Source organism: Coenobita brevimanus, chromosome 14 (genome assembly GCF_032717465.1).
Source record: "Coenobita brevimanus isolate Jiangsu-jjx chromosome 14, ASM3271746v2, whole genome shotgun sequence".
Classification (NCBI taxonomy): Eukaryota; Metazoa; Arthropoda; class Malacostraca; order Decapoda; family Coenobitidae; genus Coenobita; species Coenobita brevimanus.
The window spans coordinates 10,148,428-10,171,587 of NC_136967.1; the positions used below are offsets into that span (position 1 = coordinate 10,148,428).

The 23,160-nt window shown below is 40.6% G+C and overlaps 1 protein-coding gene across 1 annotated transcript in view; it reads left to right on the forward strand.

The window, feature by feature from the left end:
- Lrrk (Leucine-rich repeat kinase) overlaps window positions 1–23,160 on the forward strand; it is a 540,691-nt gene that overhangs the window by 487,313 nt on the left and 30,218 nt on the right. Inside the window, exons 36-40 of the mRNA XM_080286185.1 lie at window positions 187–393; window positions 1,428–1,679; window positions 4,457–4,598; window positions 11,427–11,536; window positions 11,842–11,964. Coding sequence (XP_080142311.1) covers window positions 187–393; window positions 1,428–1,679; window positions 4,457–4,598; window positions 11,427–11,536; window positions 11,842–11,964 — 834 coding nt within the window. The remainder of the gene's footprint in view (window positions 1–186; window positions 394–1,427; window positions 1,680–4,456; window positions 4,599–11,426; window positions 11,537–11,841; window positions 11,965–23,160) is intronic.

A 23,160-nucleotide genomic window follows, 5' to 3' on the forward strand; every position in this document is an offset into this window, starting at 1 on the left:
ATTCCTAAGTATGAATCAGTGTACCATGCTGTTAGTTATCTATTTTATAGAGCTCTTATGGTATTCCTAATCTGAATCAAGTTAGTGTAGTACTGCATTATTTATCCAGCTTTAGATACAGTACTGTACTGTATTCCCCATATGAGTTAATGTATCCCATTATTATTTGTCCATATTATGATGTAGGTATTCCTGGATCTTGGAGACCGGTACTTGGTGCGACCTGAAGTGATTAAGCAGGGGAAGCTGCTAGGGCGTGGTGGGTTTGGATTTGTGTTCCAGGGAACATGTCGAGCTCGTGCCGGTGGAGCACCCATGGATGTGGCTCTCAAAATGTTGCAACCTGTTGACCCTGGTACCACTGCCAGGCAAAGTGCCATTGTTGCCTATAAGGTGAATATATATTTGTTATTTTTTTCATTTTTATTATCTTTGGCCTGAATTGTAATTATGTGAAGGTGGAAAGATGCTTCATCCCTGCTTATCGTTGTAGTCCCTTTAGTATATCAAAGTATTTAGTTCCTGTTAAATTTTCCATGGGCATTAAGGAATTATGCTATCACTAAATCATGGTACTGAGTTGAGAGAAAAAGTTAATCACTCATGAGTACATTTCATTCATTGTTTTTGAGAGTTAAGTTTAGTAAAACCTAACAAGTATCAGACTAAATCAAGGAAGACCTAGACTGAAGAAAATTTGCTTATTAAGAGAGTTTTCACAGTATTAAGACTACTGTCTAGTATAGCAGGAAAGGTCCAGTTCAGTTATAGGAGTCAGGGACAATGAAAAATGCATTATGCGTTCTAAAATAAAGTTAGACAGCAATTAGAATAAATACAGTAATAGACATGTTTTTGTTGATGGGACACTCACCAGTCACTCACTTCAGATATTTCTACATCGTTGACCTACAAGATCATTTCTTGTAGCCTTGGAAACCATTTATTACACTGGGTAGTAACCACAAAACTGAATTGATGCCTAGTGATCTTGTGTGTTAAGGTGCTCCCACCAGATGTGGCCCATAAGTCATTACATATAAGGCAGTTAGAGTATATTTATCACATAATGCTACCAGTGTAAGTTATTTGCCACCCACTCCATAAATGTTCACAGTACTGTATTGTGAATTGTTCAAATGGCAGAATTGTATCCAGATATTGAAATGTTCATTGAGAAGATGTAGCAGTGTTGGCTTTGGACTCTCTTCAGGCCTAAGAATAAATAAGGCAGAAAGAAGTGCTTAAGCATATCTCACCATTCGGCCCAAGAGGTCCTTCCTAGGTTAAGTGAAATTGCATGGCATTAGAATACATTTAGAAGTGTACTGTCCATATGTGAGAATAATTCTGCCATTAGTTTGGTTGTTTTGCTTTGTAGTTTGGTCGTCTTATCTTCTTTTCTCTATCTTGCATCAATCTTCCAGGCTGCCCAGAGCAAGTGGGAGCGCGATCCTCTGCAGTATGCATGCAAGGCATATTGCTCTGCACGACAGGAGGTCAATATACTGTTGTCCCTTCGGCACCCTCACATTGTGCCCTTGGTGGGTGTTTGTCCCCGGCCTCTTGCTCTGGTACTGGAATTAGCACCACAGGGTGCCCTTGATCACTGTCTAAAGCATTACCAACGTTCAGGGGCACGCCTTGCATTACACACACTTCAGGCTGTCATATTGCAGGTTAGTTCAGCTTATTGTGCACAGTGTAAAAAAATTATGTGTAGGATTTTAAATAAATTATGTGTAGGATTATTTTGTGATACAGTATGATACAGCCAATCACCATTTTAACAGAGCTGTCATGATAGTTGGTTACCATGCTTTTGTCCAATTCCATTGTTTCATATGAAATTATTTTTCTTTGTCGCATAACCAAGATATAAGTCAGTTACAGTATTGACCGTGAACTGTAATTTTAATATACAGTAATTCAAGTAATCTTTCATCTAACAGAATATTGATAAAGAAGGTACTGTATAATGGTTATAATGAGTGGGAATAATGGTACAGTATTAAACAGTTACTAAATTTTACAGTTGGTGCTTAAGGAATGGGTGATTAAAAAGAGGGCCTGTGCAATTAGGAGGAAAATGTGGAAGTTGAGAAAACAAACAGTAAGAGATGCCTTCTGTAGCGAGATGAGTAGAGTGGTGGCGGAGCTGTTGGCAGAAATGATAATGAACAGTACATAGTTTTCAAGAACAGTCTTTCGATAGTTACTGACTCAGTGTGTGGATGGACAAGGGGGCCCCCTAAAACATGAAGTAACTTGGTGGTGGGATGAGGGTGTAGAAGCTGCAGTTAAGAAAAGAAGGCTTTTATGGGAATGGAAAATGGGTGGTAACAAAGAAGAATACTTGGCTGCTAAGCATAGGGCTAGAAAAGAGATAGACAGCAAAATCTGAGTCATGGAGACTTTACTGGATAACCTAAATAGTGTGGAAAGGAAGAATATGTTTGATGGATGCTGCTACTGTCTGTGAGCGGGGCAATAGGCATGATGCCTAGTGGGGAAGGCGGCAGATGTGTCTGGGTTGGCTGCTGAAATGCTGAAACCCTCAGGAGGTATGGGAGTGGGGTTAGTTACTGACTTGACTATTACAATTATGGGTGTGTTGTCCCAGATGATTGGCTGAAGAGTGTGGTTGTAAATGTGTCCAAACAGAAGGTTGATGCCCTGGAAAGAGGAAATTGTAGAGGCATAAAACTTTTGGACTAGACAATGAAGATACTGGAGAGAGTTCCAGAAGGTATGATTAGAGGAAGAATGAATATTAATGAGATGCAGTTTGGGTTTATGGCAGGCAAATGGACCACTGATGCCATATTCATTGTTTGGCAGCTTCAGGAAAAACATATTGGAAAGAAAATGGATCTGTTCTTTGTTTTTGTTGATTTTGAGAAGGCCTTTGACAGAGTCCCTAGGGGTGTGGTGAAGTGGGCAATGAGAAAGCATGGGATTGAGGAGTGGCTGGTTAGAGTTGTGATGGTTATATATGTGGGTGCTTGCACCCAGCTAAGTGTAAATGGAGATTTGAGTGATGAGTTTTCCGTGAATATTGGTGTGCATCTGGGGTCAGTCTTGAGCCCCTTGTTGTTTATCATGGTGCTTGAAGCCCTCTCACATGACTTCAGAAGTGGACCCCCATGGGAGATGTTGTATGCCAATGATTTGGTGTTTATTGCAGAGAATGAAAGGGAGGTGGAGGAAAGATTTAGCAAGTGATGAGATGGTATGGGGCACAAGGGCTTAAGAGTAAACTGCAGATAAAACAACATTGATGGTATCTAGGGTAGCCGGTATTGTCAGTGGAGAGGGAGGGTGACCATGTGCGGTTTGCAACAAGGACGTGAGAAGCAATTCCATCTTGTGCAGTATTTGCAATAAATAGGTGCATAAGAGATGTATTGGTATTAGATAGACTTCAAGGTAATGCTGATTTCATGTGTGCAGTGTGTCGGGGAGCACATGTGGAGATTGCCAGGCGTGAAAGGATTGAACTTGCTGGTGGGTCTCTCAAGTGTGTGGAGGAGTTTCGTTACTTGGGAGACATGTTATGTGCTGGAGGTGGGGCTGGAGCCAGCTCTGTGGCTAGAGTGGGGAGTGGTTGGATGAAGTTCAGGAAGCTGTTGCCTCCCCTGACACTGAGAAGGCTCTCCCACCATGCTAAGGGATCTTTGCATGCAGCATGTGTTATGAGTGGAATCCTGTATGGTTGTGAGACCTGGGCAGTAAAGTGAAGAAGATATTCTTAGGCTCAGGCATACAGAAATGACAATGATAGGTGGATGTGCAGTGTGTTCTTGAATGCGAGGCCTGGGGGGGGGGGGGGGGGCTGGTTTACAATGGAAGAGTTGAGAGGTAGGATGGAACTGGAGTGTATTGGTGTTGTGATGGGGAGAGGTAGATTGAGATAGTTTGGGCATGTGCAGAGGCTGGGGGATGACAATCGGATGCAGAGAGCAAGAAGTGTTAACATTAGGAGTAAGGTTGTGAGAGGCAGGCTGAAAAAGACCTGGGACAAGGTTATTGAGTGTGACCTTTGGGATAAGGGACTGGATAGGCAGGCTGCCAGAGATCAAGGAGCATGGAGGGCTGCCATTAGGTGACCAAGGCCAACACATGCAAGCATGTTGGAGCATTCATAAATGAAACAAAAGGAGAGTCCCTGAGATTAACTAGGCACCACTGTCACAATGTGACTAGTTAGTCCAGAGTAGTTCCATGGTCACTCTGCCTTGACCATTTCTGCATATTCTAGTAAATTGAGCCATATGTACAGAGATTTCCAAACAAAGAAGGCCACAACTGTGCTCATTTTAATTTGAGGTGTATCAAATTTTAAAATAATCAGTTCTGAAATCTATAAGCTTTTTATCAGTAAACCCATTACTGTATCTTGGCAAGACTTTATCAACAGGTCTTTGTAAATATACTGTAATTTCTTGAACTGCAGGTAGCAAAAGCACTGGAGTACTTGCATGGGCAGCATATCATCTACCGTGACCTGAAGAGTGAGAATGTACTTGTTTGGGAACTTCCTCCTCCCTTCCACCATCAACCACACCCAAGGGTTGATGTCCGCCTTGCCGACTATGGTAAGGGATTTATGACATATTTAATTCTTTACAATGATTTTGGAAAGGAACACCTTTACATGGTGGTTTCAGTATGACTGGGTGGCCCTACCACCAGGTTATGTAGTATCGTTCAACTCTTTCTCCATCCCCTAAAAGGAGGATGGCAGACTGCAAAAGGACAGCTTGAGTCTGCAGTCCACAAATTTAAACTCAGATGAATATGGGCTCCATTTAGAGGACAGGAATCTTCCTCAGTTGAATAGATTAATCTTTGTACACCCATACCCCGATATCCGGCAGTGTTCTTACCTAATTGTATTTTTACAGAAATGAGTTAAGCTCATACTGTCCCATGTATTATATCATTTTTATCATACATATCCTTAAATTTATGAATAGTTTTGGCACACACTATTTCATTTGGTAGTGCATTCCACTGACCAGTTATCCTGTTGGGAAACTGAAATTCCTTACGTCTTTATCACCTCTCATTTTATGTAGTTTTTTGCAGTGTCCTTTTGCTGATGCTTCCCCATAGGATATGTACTCGTTCGTGTCTATTTTCTCTTTCCCTTAGATGCATTTATATAGCATAATCATGTCTCTTCTTTTCCTTCTCTCCTGTATTGTTGGTAGATTCATTTTCTCAAGTCTTTCTTTGTCAGGGTTGGAAAAAATCACAGATTTTTTTTTTTTTTTCTTATAAAAGAATTATTTTTTTATTTAAATTTGGATTTTTTAAATTTAAATCAGGTTTTTTAAAAATCTGTGATTTTTTTTTTTTCCCAACCCTGTTTGTGCCTTTGGGAATTCTGTCAGAAGAGTACCATACTGGGTCTTTTTTCCTCCCACTTGCTGCAATGCGTCCATTAGGCATGATTATATATCACTGTTCAAATAAACAGACTTACAAAATTGAAAATAATAATGTGAGTGGGAAGTGGGTGTAAGGCAGTGCATCACTGGCTAGCACTTCTTGGTATAGGGGCGGTTACTCACACTGTCAGATACTGAAGAAAGTTACCAGCGTGTCTTTTATATTTTGTCAGATTAGGATCAAAATCATTAGGTTGAATCATGTTACTGTGTATTCAAAGAAGAATTTAGTTCATATGCTAGCACTGAGTATAATCACATTTATTGTTATTATCAAAGAGCCTTCTTTCCTCTGTTTTTTAATATTTGCCTTGTATGTATATATATATATATATATATATATATATATATATATATATACTTAGTGGTAGGTGGGGGCACTCACCATCCACTCACTCGATGTAGTGCTGCTGTTGGGTGTCTGCCCTTTCCTTTCCCCCATCCTTCTTTCCTTCCATCCTCTTCTGTCTTTCTTTCCTTCATTCTTTCCTTGTCCTTCTGCCTACGGGTGACTCTACACTCCCTCTTCAGTCTTTCTTTCCTTCATTCTTTCCTCTTGCTTCTGCCTGTGGGTGACTCTACACTGAGTGACAAGCCAAATGGTTTCTTGTACACCACAGGAAACCATTTAGTACGCTGGGTGGCAACCATATAACCAAATTGTGGCGCCTGGTGGTTTAGTGGGTAATTATTGCGCTCCAATCAGATTGAGCCAGTGAAGGCTTATATCCAAGGGATGGTTGGGGTTGATTGCTTATGCATGCCACTCAGGGATGAGTGAGGCTGGTCACTCTCATCTTAAATGTCGGGACCAACTGCCTAGCCCCGGGCTCCTATGCTCCTCATGGGGCAATATATATATATATATATATATATACACACACAGTCAAGTCGCCTAAGGCGCAGGTAATTGGTTCTGGAACAATCCCACGTCATAGAAAACCTTGCCATAGAAATAACTAAACTTATGGGAAAAATGGAATTTAGTTCTGGACGTTCGCCCAGAGTCCCCCTTCTCACCCCACTTTTTGCCATTTGCCCCCACTTTACACAGGCACACAATCAAGCAATCAGTCAGTGCATGTATTACACGTAACAACAGGCACAAAAAACGGGAGGGTGATCAGTCTTGTGTGTACTTGGGCATAGTACAATCGTTTGTAAAACCTGTAAAACCAGTATGAACTGGTTAGTGACAGAGCACCTATCTCTGAGCTAAGACGAAGTATATTGCCCCCCATCATCATCATCACGTACTGTATACACATTAATAATCATTCATATATATGTGATGATGATGATGGGAGGCATTATACTTTGTCTTAGCTCAGAGATAGATGCTTCATCACTAACCCGTTCATAGCGGTTTTACAAACAAACCTGTAAACTAGTCACAATACCCAAAGAATCTTTAATGTTTCATTACTTAACACAGTGAATTTGGTGAAGTTTAACCTCCTCATAAGAGAGAAAGAAGTCCACTGTTGGAGCACTTGTAGTATGGAGCTAGAGTGGTGGCCATCTTCCTTTTTACAAACAGGGGAGCACACCGACAGCCAGGGGAATTTGCCCGGGCGTTTCAAACCTTGCTGTCCTACCGTGCCATAGGTATTTTATGCACGTAGTTCGTGTTTTTTGGTTCTGGCACTTTGCCATGTCATACAGTAGAAAACCGCGACACTGAAGTCCGTGCCATAGGCGACTTGACTATGTATATATATATACTGTATGTATGTATATATATATATTTATTTATTTATATATATAAATACAGTACAGTATATATATATATATATATATATATATATATATATATATATATATATATATATATATATATATATATAGACAGTACGTCGTGGAAGTGAAAGGGTGAGGTTCCTCAGGTGCTGGGGTGGTAATTTTGCCCAGGAGTCACGAATGGCTGCTTCCAGCTTAGGCAGAGAACTCATGTCCTTCCCTTGGAGATTCTTCTTTATGAGGTACCAGAGGTTTTCTATCGGGTTGATGTCTGAGCTATTGCCTGGCCAATCTTTCATGAAGGAGACCTCGCAGTCACGAAGCCAGTTGGTGACCGATTTGGCTTTATGAGCAGGTACACTGTCCTGCTGAAACACTCGTGCACCTGTGAGCTCGAAGGACTCAGGTAAATGATCACAAAGAAGCTCCAAGTAAACGTCCTGATTCACTCTGCAGTTCTTGGGAAGCACAACAAGCTTCCCCAAACCTTTCCCAGAGAAACAACCCCATACCATAAGTGAATCAGGGTGTTTAACTGTGCTCTCCACGTAACGGGGGTCAAGCGGGTCACTACCTTTGCGCCAGTACACGTGCGCTCCTCGATTTCAGGTAACTCTAAACGTTGCCTCATCAGACCACAACACTGACAACCATTGGTCCTCACCCCAGTTAAGGTACTTGTTAGCAAAGGCAAGCCTACGAAGTTGCTGGTAACGTGTAAGGACAAGCTTTCTCACAGGCCTGTGACTTGTGTAACCAAGTTCATGGACTCTTCGAGACACCGTGCGCACTGAAACCTCACCAAACACTTCTTGGTTGCTCTCCTTAATTTTCCTTGCACCCACACGAGGATTAGACTCCACTGCACGTTTTAACACATTAACAGACCTTGGGGAAGTTTTCCTGGGCCTACCAGACTGCGGTTTCTTTGTAGGAACGTCACCACTATTTTCCACTCGAAAATGGGCACACCACCTCTGCACTGTTGATCGAGCCACACCAACCAAATCACTAATTTCCTTCGTGGGGTGGCCTGCCTCCTTTAGAGCAATGATCTGTGATATGTTTTCACTCGAAAGTTCATGGGTTGGGGCCATAACAAAGTGGCGAAAGCCAAAACACTGCAGGACACTAGGTAGAAAATGGCGCAAGAAGAGAGGGAGGAGTGGCGGAATTCCTCTCTCTTACGCAGCCCGTAGGCAACTGGCGGCAGCCAACCAGTGCGCAGTAAGGCCTCAAGCTGCTGTGACGTCATGTTATCGGCCCAAACATCTGGCTCAATTTTTAGTACCAAAAATGGGTGATTCTTTTTTCGCCAAAAGTATTGCGCACCCTGACATAGGCACTCGATACTTCTGATGAGCACTGTATATATATATATATATATATATATACTTTATATACAGTGTATACACTATATACAGTATATATATATATATATATATATATATATATATATATATATATACTTTATATACAGTGTATACACTATATACAGTATATATATATATATATATATATATATATATATATATACTGTATATATACTGTATATACAGTGTATGTATAGATAGATAGATAGATTTATATATAGTATATACTGTATATATTATACAGTGCACTCGCATAGCTCATGGACTTCTAGCTCATGAATTATCTAACTCACGGTGTCCTTATCTAAGTCACCATTATCACCAAACTTGCGGAAAATGCCTTAACTCGCGTTTTTCCTCTAGAAAATTGTTTATTTCTGAGGAGATGTTTAACTCATGGTATTGTAGCTGCAACTTCGCAACTGGAAGCCAGTCATATATAAGCACACAGTCCTTGTGATTGTGCAGCCAGTCAGAATAATGCTTTCTCCACCCACGCCACCTGCACCTAGTGGCCAGTACTGCGACTATGTTAGTGTGTCGAAACGCTACCCATCTCTCGTCGACGTAAGCATTGTCATCAGTAGGATTTAGGTAAATACTTTTCTGTATTTTTTATTATCATACAAGGATATGTTATGTCTTTAATATTGTTTATTATCATTATATGATATGCAGTACATACTGCTGAGACAGGATGTCAGTGTTAAGTGGTGTTAAGAGGGGTTCCGATAATGTTATGCTAGGCTACCTGACACCATGGCTGATTCAAATATATTTTTCCCCATAAGGTGTGTTTTTTTTTTAACTCACGTTTTTCCAACTCACTGCATGAATTCAGAAGGAAATTACAGTGAGTTAGGCGAGTGCAGTGTATATATATATATTAACTAATAAAGAACAAAGACTTCAGAATACTAAAAGAATGTACAGAAACAGATGTTACAAATCTTCACAAAGAAGCACTGTACTATCAGTCAAGGACCACCTGAACATGCTGTACTATCAGTCAAGGACCACTTGAACATATGTGTCTTCAGTCGGAGACCAGGTGAACGTACGGTACTATCAGTCATGGACCACTTGAACATGAGAGGCACATAGTTTATTGGTTCAACACAAGTCCATAATATGTTATTCTTTCAGTTAACCTATTTGTTATACTCCTGCCACCACCAAAAAGCAAGTCTAAACACCAGAGAATGCCTTTAAAACATTTCTGCCCCTGCACTTGCTCTTTGTTACGCCAGCATATACACTAACACAGCCACGACTGCCATTCACATCCTTTAGCCAAATGGCATTCTTCAGATATTCATTCACATGGAAACTGCCCTTCCCAGAAATATATGAGGTCGCCAAACCAGACTGGGATGTAGCCATCACCCTTCTGTACATCACTAGTAACAAAAAGTATAACTCACAAGCAGTCCAGCCTTCATTGTAATATAGCCCTGAAGCCAGAACATACATAGTTAATTGATTCATGCATCTTGCTGTGGCAGCATCAACAAGCTTTCAACTTAATCCCAAATAAATATCTGAGAATTCCCAGCAGCATTAGCTGAATTTCTGCAGTCCTTCAAGGTCTCATCCAAAGTTGATTATGGCAACAACAATAACATCAACTTGACTTTATTTTCATTTTTAGGCAAGTCCTCAGCATCTTAGCTGTGTTGTAGTTCATATCTTTACTTGAGGTAAAATGGTCTAAATAACAGTTATTTGTTGTCATTGGGAATGTCAGTCAAAGGTGAAAGAAAGACCACGATGTTCCCTCCTCACCTTCTGTGCCAGACACAAGCCTGATTGCTCCACAGAATGATGTGAATTTGACTGACAACACTTCAGTACCAGTAATGGACAAGAAGGAATTCCATTGACCCTCACAGGCATCTTTCATCATGGCATATTGGATCGTCCTGTAATTAACCCCTTCAGTCAGGAAATTTTCTTTTAGTGATTTATTTGTACTACTATTAGATGATTTTATTCTGTTCACAAAACGCATCTCTTAATGAAAAAAAAGAGTTATTCAAGGTTATATCTAATCCTTCCAGCTCAGACAGCCTTTGCTAATACGAACAGTTGTGTGAAGATAGCAAAAGTACAATGAAAACTGCATCATTGGAGTGAAGTTAGAGATATGGCCTGGCCTTGCAGTCATGGGTTCAAAGACTCCAAAATATTGCTGAAAGCTTTCCAGTCATTTAATTCCACCATTGGCATGGTCTGGTCATCTACCCTTAAATATTCTTGATATCAGTAGCCTATCCTTGATTTCATACACCTTAAAGGGAGTAATATGTGACTGGCTATTGCCACAGCTGTGTGACATATAGGGGATGTGTTGGTGGCATTCATTTATCTTCTTTTGTCTTGGGAAGTTATATTACAGTAACAAGACCAACAGTAACAACATCCGGTTTCATTTTTCCCCATTTAAACAACAGTGTTGAGGCCTGGGGCTAGACTGCGCAGTTATTACATTTAAGGCAACAGTGACCAGCCTCACTTGTCCCCGAGTGGTATTACATAAACAAGAAACCCTAACCACTCTCAATTGGAAACCCATACAGGCTACATCCAGTTGGAGTTCCTTAACCCTCTAAACCATGAGGTGTCATTTGATTGATTGGTTACCACCCACTTTAGTAAATGGTTTCTTGGATTACAGGAACCATTAGGCTTGTCTCTCAGTGGTGAGTCACCTGGAGAGAGAGAGAGAGAGAATACAGTTTGACAGTACACTAATGTTAAAAATTGTCTTCAATCTAATCCTTAGAAAAAGAAAAAAAAAGTTCACAGTCTAGTTTTATGCATTCATTTTACCATTTCTTTCTGTTACTTGTCACAGGCATCAGCAGATCAAGTCTGCCCACTGGCACTAAAGGCTTTGGCGGTACGGAAGGCTTCATGGCACCTGAAATGATGAGACATAACGGGGAAGAAGAGTACACTGAAAAGGTATGCATTTACCTGCTGTCATATTTTTCCACAAGTGTGATTTTTTTTTTTTTTTTTTCATTTGTGATAGTTTTAGTTTACTCATGCATTTTCTGTTTTTTCTTTTATTGTTGAAAGATTCATAGCAAAATATTTATGAGCAGATACTTTTTCTTAAAGGCATAAATAGAATCTCTTCATATAAGATATAAACAGTACAGTGTATGGTAGAATAAATTATAAATGGTAGACTTATCAATGGTTTCTTTGTTCAAATTGCGAAGACTGAGACATAACACTGCAGTTCTTTTATTCTTGTGTTTTAGGTAGATTGCTTCTCCTTTGGGATGTTCATGTATGAGCTTCTAACAACTCACCAGCCATATGAACACTGTGATAATGTGAAGGAGCATGTGTTGGAGGGAGGCAGACCTGCCTTAACTCATAGGGTAAGGAAATTGTGTGTGTGTATTTACCTATTTGTATTTACCTATTTGTAATATACAGGAATTGAGCAATGCTCGTGTTGTCCTGTCTCCATATCCACATTTATCAAGTCTACCTTTACACACATGAATGTTTTTCTCATGCACCACCTCTTTGCTTTGAGGTGGTTTGGCCATGTGGAGAGGATGGAGGGTCAAAGACTGACGAAGAGAGTGTATGTGAGTGAGGTGGAGGGGGAAAGAGGGAGGGGGAGGCCGAGGATGAGGTGGAGAGATGGGGTGGAGAGGTATATGAGAGAGGGGGGTGTGAGTTGGGAGCAGGGGAGTGAAATGGCGGGGGACAGGGCGACTTGGAGGCGATTTGTTTGTGGCCACCCCAAACGGGATTGAGGCGTCTGGCAATAGATAGATACCACCTCTTTGTCTAAGTTGTTCCAATATTTAAGTATTTATACCTAATTGTGATATACACGGAATGTACTATGCTCGTGGGTTTCCATCGCTGTTTCTCAATAAGTCAAATTTGGCTTTAAACTCGTTTAAGTTTTTAGACTGGACAATCTCTTTGTCCAGGCTATTCCATAAGTCTATACTTCTGTAAGGAAAGCTATATTTCTTGATATCCTTCAAGCAGCTTGCCTTTTTCAATTTCATTCCGTGTCCTCTTGTTGCTCTCTTATCCCATACAAACAGATCTTCTTTGTCAATTTTATCTACTCCCACCATGGTCCTAAACACTGCAATCATGTCTCCCCTCTTTCTCCTTTCCTCTAAGGAAGGCAAATCCAGTTTTTCCTGCCTCTCTCTGTATGACAGGTCTGTCAGACTGGGGACCATCTTGGTTGCTGTTCTTTGTATTCTCTCAATCTTGTTTATATCTTTCTTTTTGTGTGGGGACCACACTACCGCTGCATATTCTAACCTGGGGTGGATCATTGCCACTATCAATTTTTTCATCATCTCCTCATCCATATAATGAAATGCTACTCTTATGTTAGTCAAGAGTTTATAAGTCTCTCCAACTATCTTGTTAATGTGCTTTTCTGGTGACAAACTATCTTGGACCAGCACTCCCAAATCTTTCTCTTCTCTCCTTTTTGTGATTAATTCATTAGCCAAAAAATAATTCAGTGATGGCCTCCTGGTACTTTTACCCATTTCCAATACTTTACATTTCTTTACATTAAATTTCATTTCCCACGTCCGGCTCCAATTGTGTATCCTATCCAAATCCTCCTGCAGTATTTTACAATCCTCCTCAACCTCTACCTTCCTCAGGATCTTTACATCATCAGCAAACAGACTTGCATAACTGTTCATTCCATCTACCATATCATTTACGTAAATCAGGAACATTACTGGCGCCAACACCGAGCCTTGAGGGACTCCACTTGTTACTTCCCTCCATCCAAACATCCTATCCTTTATTACTGTCCTCATTTGTCTGTCTCTCAAAAAGTCTCTCATCCATTCCAAAAGTTTCCCTTTCAGTCCTCCTATATATTCTAGTTTCCACATTAGTCTTTTATGAGGTACCTTGTCAAAGGCCTTCTCTAAGTCTAAGTACACACAATCCACCCAACCATCTCTCTCCTGTACCACGTCAATCGCTCTTGAGTAAAAGCTCAACAAGTTGGAAACACATGACCTTCCACTTCTGAATCCAAACTGACAATCAGCCAAAATATTCATCTCTTCCAGATATTTTATCCATCTGTCTTTCAGGATTCTCTCACACAATTTTGCGACCATGCTGGTTAGAGACACTGGTCTATAATTCAGGGGTTCTTCCCTGTTTCCTCCCTTGTAAATTGGTGCCACATTTGCCCTCTTCCATTCTTGTGGCACTTTCCCCTCTTCCAGTGAGCATACGATTAAACTGTGAATTTTATCCGCCAGTTGTTCTCTGCATTCCTTCAGTACCCAATTAGAAATTCCATCAGGTCCTGGGGCTTTCCTTACATCTTGAGTTTCCAGTAATTTATACACTTCCTGTACCTCCACTTTTATATCTTTTATCACATGAACATTTCTAATCACTCCCTCCCCTTCCACAAGCTCCTTTTCTTTAGTGAAAACTGACTGGAAACATTTGTTCATTATTTCTGCTTGCATTGCCGCATCCTTAAAGACCTCACCTTCTACTTTCAGTTTGGTGATTCCTTCCTTTTGTTTCAGTTTGCCATTAAGAAATCTATAAAACAGTTTGGGTTCATCCTTGCATTTGTCTATTATACTTTTTTCAAAATTCCTTTCTTCTTCTCTACGTATTCTTGTGTATTCATTTCTTGTTCTTTTATATTCTTCCTTTGTTCTGTTGTTACCTCTCTTTCTCCAATTGTTCCACGCCTTATCTCTCTCTTTTTTTGCTATCATACACCTTCTATTAAACCACTCCTTTTTCCTGTTTTCTTTCCCTCTTACTCTTGGTACAAATTTTTCCACTCCCAAATTATAGAGGTCTAGAAAGATATCCCACTTCTTCTGTATCTCTTTTGTTTCTCTGAATTTTCTCCAATCCACATTTTCAAAAAAGTTTCTCAATCCTGTAAAATTTGCTTTCCCAAAGTTGTATCTTCCCTGTCTATGAAGCTCGTCTCTTGGCTCGACGTTCCCTATTAACATCTGGAACTCAATGACCACATGATCACTTTTTCCTAAAGGACAGAGATATTTCAATGATTCTATTACATCGGGTTCTTTGGTGAACAGTAAATCTAACCTTGCTGGTGTGTCCTCACCTCGAAACCGTGTCTCTTCTTTGAGCCATTGCGTCATCACATTATTCATTATTATATTTAATAACATGGTGCCCCATGAATCCTCGCCGCCTCCTGAGTACCATTCCTCCCAGTTCACCTCTTTACAGTTAAAGTTACCCACTAAAATTATATTATTGCTTTTCTCAACTATTTTTTGCAAATAGATAGCCATATCTGACAACATCTCATGGTATTCGTCATCCTTCCAGCTCTCGTCTTTGGGGGAACATACACTACCGCCATATCTCTCTTAACATTCTCTCCAGTTTCTAATTTCGTATATATCACTTCAACCCTGCCTTCTCCCATTTCCACAGTATCTATATTTATGTTGTTCTTCACTGCTATCATCACTCCTCCTCCCTTTTTTTCTTTCCTGTCTTTTCTCCACAGTTTGTATTTACCATCTCCCAAATGAACATCAATATCTTCTCTTAATTTGGTCTCTACAAGGCACATGATATCAGGTTCATGTTCTCTCAAGAAATCGTTAATTTCGATCCTTGTCGATAGGAAACCATCAACATTAGTATATATCACCTTCAAATTATTTTTGACGTTTTTAATACCCTCTTCTCTCCTACTCTCTATCCGTAAAACTTCCTCAACTTCTGATCTTTCACAGCCATCCCCCTTAGTTTCCTTGACTTCTATTTCCTTAAATACCACTTCCTTACTTTCATATCCAATACTCTCCAAAAAAAAGTATTACATTCTTCCTCTGTCCTTTTATCATTTTTTCCCTTTACTTCTTCCTTTAATGATTTTAAAACTTCTCTTTCTTCTTCATTCTGATCTTTTCTTATTATAATATTTTCCATTCCCGCCTCTTTGCTTAATTTCCAAGTCACTGTAAGTATCTCATTTATTACACTTTCTGATGTAAACTTTACTCTCACTGGTCTTGTTTCCCCTTTCTTATAAGGCCCTATCCTCCTTACTTCCTCAATTTCTTTTACCCACTTGTCTCCTTCGGGGTCAATCTTGCCTAATATTCCTCTCACCAGGTTCATGTCTCTCTCGAGTCTTACGAACCTAACCTTTTCTTCCTCTTCCCTGTTTCCAAATACTACCACACATCTGTTCCTTTCTACAGTTTCTCTCACTATTTTCTCTTTTTTCTTCAGTATTTTCACTACATTTTCTTCCATTTTTTTCTTGTTCATTTCCCTTTCTTCTTGGATGATCTCTCTTAAGCTGACCACTTCTTTCTGTTCTTCTTCTACATGTACCCACTTTGCCTTATGCGTCTTCTAATACATTACTCACCTTCTGCGTTTTATTAGCACTCTCTTCTAGTTTCCTCCTCAATTCAACATTTTCCCGCTTGAAATTCCTAATCTCTTCATTCGCTGTTTCATTGGATTGGATCAGACTCTGTATGGTACTATCCGTATTTTCAGACATCTTTTATCACTAGATTCTCTACTTTCTTTTCAAGTTCACTAATCCTCATAATTAATGTTTTAACCAGGTCCATGACATTGGTATTTGTATCAAATCCTTGAAATTCAAGTCCCTCATTGTTTACATTTTCGGCCATGTGTAATGTAAAGTACCAAAACAGCTGTTACCGAAAAAACTACAAACATTCATGTATACTATAGCCAATAAATCTTTACATTTTTGGTAGTCTATTAACTTTCATTATTTTAAATTTAAAACAAGACCTTAGGAGACAGGACAGACAAAATTCCTGAAACTACTTAAGGTTAGGAGCGATGGCTGGGACGTCTGCTCTCTCCGGCCGTTCGTTCGTGTGTGTGTGTGTGTGTGTGTGTGTGTGTGTGTGTGTTCCTCTTCTTAACTCCTTGGCTGTGTTACATATAATTTTTATATTTTTCTCTTGTTACTATCACATGATTGTAGTTAGCTTAAGAAACTTTCAGAGCTAGAGAAATTTGAAGTCATCATCTCATTGTTAATCATTTTCAGTTTTGCCCTTTTTTTCCATGCAGCATAGGTCAAATGGGTTCACCTGGTAGCATTGCTCCACCTTGCTCTGTTCTGCACCAGCTTTTTGTTAATACCTCTAGATCTGAAGTCAGCACACACAACCTTGTCCCATGTCCTGCTCTGTCTGCCTCTCTTTTTAGCTAGGTACCTCAGTACACCTCTTACACCTCTTCATGTACTTCCTTGTTCCATTTTCTTGATATGTCCATTTCCTCAAAATCTCCTCCTTTTAACTTCCTCTCTGATGTTTTCCACTCTCAACTGTTTTCCCAGTTCTTCCGAGGATATTCTGTCATCAGTTTTACTGCATATATCCATCAGATCATTCTAATTTTTTTTTTCTCAGTCTTATGATATCCTCTTCTCTTGAACCCCACATTTTGCTATCATATAATCTATTGTGACTCTCTTAACATTGATCCCAAACATTTTTCCTTTTGTGAAGAATACTGGAGATATCAGGATAAGTAGCAATTCTCTTAATTTTTTCCATCCACTTTGCACCTTTGCAATAGCGTTCTGGTTGGCACCAGCCCATGCACTGATGACATCACCAGAGCAGCAGATTTTGTTCACAGCCTCCAGTGACTCATCCTCTATCACCATGGATTTTATTGGACTACCATTAAGTGGTCTGGCCCCTACATTAACCACACCAGAAATCCACTGTCAGGCTTAAGCTGCCACTCATTTCACTACCTCTGTTTGTGTAACCAGTGTTAACATTGTTTCGTTTCCTTTTTAAAGGCTCCAACATGCTTGCATGTGTTGGCCTTGGTCACCTAATAGCGGCTCTCCATGTTGCTCGATCTCTGTCAGTTTCCCTCTTCAGTCCCTTATCCCTGAGGTCACACTCAATGACCTTGTCCAAGGTCTTTTTTGGTCTTCCTTTAGCAACCCTGCCCTTAACATGAACACTTCTCACCTTCTGCACCCAGTTATCATTCCCCATCCTCTCCACATGCCTAAACCATCTCAGTTTACCTCTCCTCATCATAACATCAATGCACTCCAGTCCCATCCACTCTTTCAACTCCTCGATCTTAAACCTAGTCCCCCCTCCCCCACAGGCCTTGCATGCAATGATGCACTGCACATCCACTTAATCACTGTCATTTCTGTACATCTGAGCCTGCGAATGTCCTGTCTTTTACTGCCCAGATCTCATTACCATACAGCGTTACACACCTAACACATGCTGCATACAAAGATCCCTTAGCATGGAGGAAGAGCCCTCTCAGTGTCAGTACAGAAAATACTATTGTATTTCTATCCACACCCTTATATACAGTACAGTACATGGCCATTTACGTGAACTTGTAACCAGCCCATTGTCACACGTACAGATCATGGTTTTTGTCTTCCTGATATTTACTAGGAGACTCATTAACTTCATACCTTCTCTCTACTTTTGGAATTCACTAACTCCTTCAGTATGAGGTGTCTTGAATAAAACTTTCGAGAGTATGATAATATACTGTAAGCATTGTCTTATTGAAGGGGTTAAAAATCTTTTGAAAGTACCAGTATCACTGTTCTATAGGAAACTTAGTTTTGCTGACAAGTTACTGACTCAAAGGGACTCTCCAAAGCATAGGGTAACATGGTGGTGGGATGAGGGTGTAGAAGCCACTGTTAAGGAAAGAAGAGGACTTTTCTGTTAATGGAAAAGGGTTGGAAACAAAAAAAAATACTTTGCTGCCAAGTGTGGGACTAGAAAGGAGGTGTACAGGGCAAAATCAGAATCTCAGCAACTTTTCCTTGATAACCTAAATAGCATTGAAGAGGAAAATATGGTATTTAAGGTGACAATAGCATTGAAGTGAAAAATATATTTAAGATGGCAATAGCATTGAAGTTAAAAATATGGTATTTAAGGTGGCAAATCCAGTGAAGAGGGAAAACAGGGATATCATGGATGAGCAGTGTGTGAAGAACAGTGAAGGAAATGTTGAGGAGGTCAGTTAGGATATTAAAATCTCCTGGAGAGAGTACTATAACCAGTTGCTGAATAAGGAGTTTGGCTGGAACAGGGAAGGTTTGGAGTCAGCTGATCCAGTGATTGGCCCTTAGCCTTTGATTGATGCTACTTGTGAGCAGGGCAGTAGGCAGGATGCAGCAGGGGAAGGCGTCCGGTGTGTCTGGGTAAGCTGCTGAAATGCTGAAGGCCTCGGGAGATATAGGAGTGGGTGTAGTTACTGATTTAATAAATTCGGTTTTATATGAGTGTATTGTCCCAAATGACTGGCTGAAGAGTGTGACTGTAAATGTGTGTGGGGGGAAGGGTGATGCCTTGGAAAGAGGAAATTACAGAAGCATAAAACTTGTGAACCAGATATTGGAGGTAATGGAGAGAGTCCTAAAAGGGGTGATAAGGGAAAGAGTAAATATTGATGAGATGCAGTTTGGGTTTATTCCAGGCAAAGGGACCACTGATGCCACATTCATTGTCCAACAGCTTCAGGAAAAATATATGGGAAAGAAAAGGGAACTGTACTTTGTTCTATCTATCTATCTGTCTATAATAGCCCGACGCCCTAATCCCGCAAAAGGTGGCCGCAGACAAAATGCCTCCAAGTCACTCTGTCACCCACCATTTGACTGCCCTCCCCCCAACTCACCCCCCCCTCTCTCATATACCTCTCAACTCCATCCCTCCACCTCATCCTTGGTCTACCTCTCCATCTCCCTCCCTCCACCTCACCTACATACACCCTCTTAGTCAGTCTTTCATTCTCCATTCTCTTCACATGTCCAAACCACCTCAGTGTAGTTCTCCTAATCTTCTCAACCACATCCACATCCACCCCACAGCGTTCCTTCACTTCTTCATTCGTCAACCTGTCCCTCCACGTCACTCCACATGCTCCTCTCAAGTAACTCATTTCCACTGCTGTCACTCTTGACTTGTTCCCCTCTTGCAAGGTCCATGCCTCGCTTCCATACGTCAGGGTAGGGATCACAATACTATCATGCAGTGACTTCTTAACTTCCATACTCACCTCCCTATTTCTCATCACTGCTTTCAGTGTACCAACAACCTTCCTTCCCTGCTGTACCCTTTCACGCACTTCATCCCCCAAAGTTCCATCCTTACTCATCACACTACCCAAGTACTTGAATGCACTCACATTCTCCATATCCTCACCATCCAACCTCACTGCACACTCTGTGACTTCATTCCTCTCAAACACCATAACTTTACTTTTGTTTACATTAACTTTCAGATTTCTCCTCCTTCACACTGTCCCAAATTTATTCACCAAACCTTGCAACTCCCATTCATCTTCACTCAACAGTACTGTATCATCAGCAAACAGCAACACCGGAAGCTTCCAAATCCCACCCTCATTCATTAGAGCCACCCCCACATCCACTGCCCTACCCTGCACCTCCTTTACAACCCCATCCATGTATATATTAAACAGCCATGGAGACATCACACAACCCTGTTTCAGTCCCACATTGAGATCAAAGAACTCACTCAGCTCACCATCCACTCGCACCGTAACCCTAGCTCCCTCATACATACTCTTCACAGCACTCAACAATTTTCCCTCCACTCCATATATTCTTAATACCTTCCATATACCTTGCCTATCTATTCTTTCATAAGCTTTCTCCAAGTCCATGAAGGCAGCATACACTTTCCTTCCCTTCTCTAGATACTTCTCCACTAAACATCTTAGAACAAATATCTGATCTACACACCCTTTTTTGATTTGGAGAAAGCCTTTGACAGTCCCTAGAGAGGTGGTGAAGTGGGGAATGAGACAGCTTTTTATTTAAGAGTGGCTGTGGATATGGCTATGTATGTAAATGCTCACACCTAGGTGAGAGTGAATGGAGATTTGAGTGATGAGTTTTCCATGAATGTTGTTGTGCACCAGAGGTCAGTCTTGAGCCCCTAATTGTTTGTCATGGTGCTTGAAGCGCTCTCATGTGACATCACAAATGAACTCCCATGGGATCCCATGGGAAATGTATGTTGATGATTTGTTGCTGATTGCAGAGAATGAAAGAGAGGCAGAGAAAAGATTAAGGAAATGGGAAAGGTGGAATGGGGGACAAGAGTTTTAGAGTGAATGCAAATAAAACAAAAGTGATAACATCTAGAGCTGGTGGTGGTACTGTCAGAGCACAGGGAGGGTGGCCATTTGTGGTTTGCAGCAACTCTAACATGTGCAGTGTTTGTGATAAGTGGGTGCATAAGAGATGTAATAGTATTAGAGGTAGCTGCAAGATAATTCTGATTTCCTGTGTGCAGTGTGTCAGGAGATCATGTAGAGATTGTCAGGAATGAAAAGATTAATCTTTCTGGCAAGTCTTTTGAGAGTGTGGAAGTGTTTTGTTATTTGGGAGACATGTTATATGCTGGAGGTGGGTCTGGGGTAAAATGTAGTTGGAAGAAGTTCAGGGAGCTGTTGCCTCTCCTGACATTGATAGAGGCTCTTTTTCCATGCTAAAGGATCTTTGTATCTGATATGTGTTAGGAGAGTAATGCTATATGGTAGTGAACATGGACAGTACAGGAAGAGGATATTTGTAGGCTCAAACACATAGAAATGATCGTGATTAGGTGAACGTGGAGTGCGTCCCCTTGAATGCAATGCCTGGGTGAGGTAGGATTACAATTGAAGAGTTGACAAGATGGATGGGACTGGAGTGTATTAGTGTTGTGATGAGGAGAGGTAGATGGACATGGTTTGGACATGCTGAGAAGTTGGAGGATGATATCTGTGATGCGTGAAAAGTGTAAATGTCAGGGGTAGGGTTGCAGGAGGCAGACTGAAAGACCTTGGATGAGGTCATAGAGTGTGACTTCAAGGATAAAGGACTGAATAGGGAGGCTGCCAGAAATCAAGCAGTGTATCGAGTTGCCATTAGGTGACCAAGGCCAACACATGCAAGCATGTTGGAGCCTTTATAAATGATACTGACTGATACTGACCTTTGTATAGTACAGTAACACATCTTCATTATCCAAACCACTTTCTCACCAAAAACAAAGTAGGGTAGGTAGAATCCTGGGTTTATGTGGTGTTATTTACTTGATAAAGGTAACCTGATACTTCTCTTTCAAATACAGTACTGTACTGTGAAGTATTTTGTGTCTGTTCAGGTACTTAGTGACCTGTGGCTCAATGAACTTTTATCGTAAATGTGTGTATAGTACTGTACTATAACTTCTGTTTTCATACTTTTTCTGCATTGCCCCCTTCCCCCCCCTTTTTTTAAGATGCAAGGCAAGAATGAGGGGAATGGAAATGGGTTACTGTATTTTTGAGGAGCCTGTGGAGTTGCATGGAAAGACAGAGAGACAAATGAGAAGTGAAGAAGCATTGCATTGTTGGTGTGGAAAAGAGAAATGCCTTATACTGTGTGGGCATGTGGAGAGAACAGAGAATGAGTGAGTGACAAGGAGAGTGTATGTGAGGGAATTGGAAGGAGAGAAGGGAAATGGGAGACAATGATGATATAGAGGGATGGGATGGAGAGGTATATGAGTGAGGATGATATAAGTTGGAAAAAGAACAGCATGATGGCAGGGGACAAGGTGACAATGAAGTGATTCTTTTGTGGCCACCTCCTTTTTGGGGTTAAGGTTTCTGACAGTATTTGTACAGATAGGTGTCATCTCTCCATCCTTAGGTAAGAAACAAGGTCAGGATGATGAGTTTTCAGTGTTCAGTATCATCCAGATCTTCCTTGTTTTTTAACTTTCTTTCTGTATTTCTGTTCTAATCACCTGTTACAGTTGCAATTTGCCTGCTGAAAAGCACTGCTGGAAATTATGAAGTGAATATGACAGAAGATAGTGCTCACTGTACAGTAGCAAATACAGGCAATTCAGGACTCATATGATCCAGAAAGGCTTAGGTCACTTCCTTATTAACACAAGTATTAGCCCTCTCACTGTGATGACATACTCCTTATCCTGTTCTGGCTACCAGACAGTTGATGTGATGCACTTTAAGGCAGATTTCTTTTAGTAGAAGGGTTAATGAAAGCTGTGACTGACTCCTTGGAATCCCAGTACTGGGAATGGCCATGATAGAGCTGATGGTTTATATAGTCTTAAAGCTAAGCCAAGTGCCAGAACCAGTAAATACTTCCCAACAGCTTCTGGAAGATGTTGTGAACAAAATCTGAGATGTATAATAAGATTCTTAAGAATAGGTGAATCTAATTTTGAACTTTGACTTTTATATACTTATGACTAAATGTTTCGTGGATAAGACAGACTGATGATGGGGTGGCTAGTTACTTAGTTTACATCCATACTTCACTCACATAGTAGTACCTCTGACAGTAGCAAGAATAGAGCAGTGGCCACACACACATGGGAACATTTTTGAGCAATAGCATTCCAAAAGACAGTAGCAAGAGCAGTTAAATTCTTTCAAAAGTGGTAACATGAGTCATTCTATCAAAGAAAAAATAAAAGTTGCCATTCAGATGAGGCAAATGATCATCTATA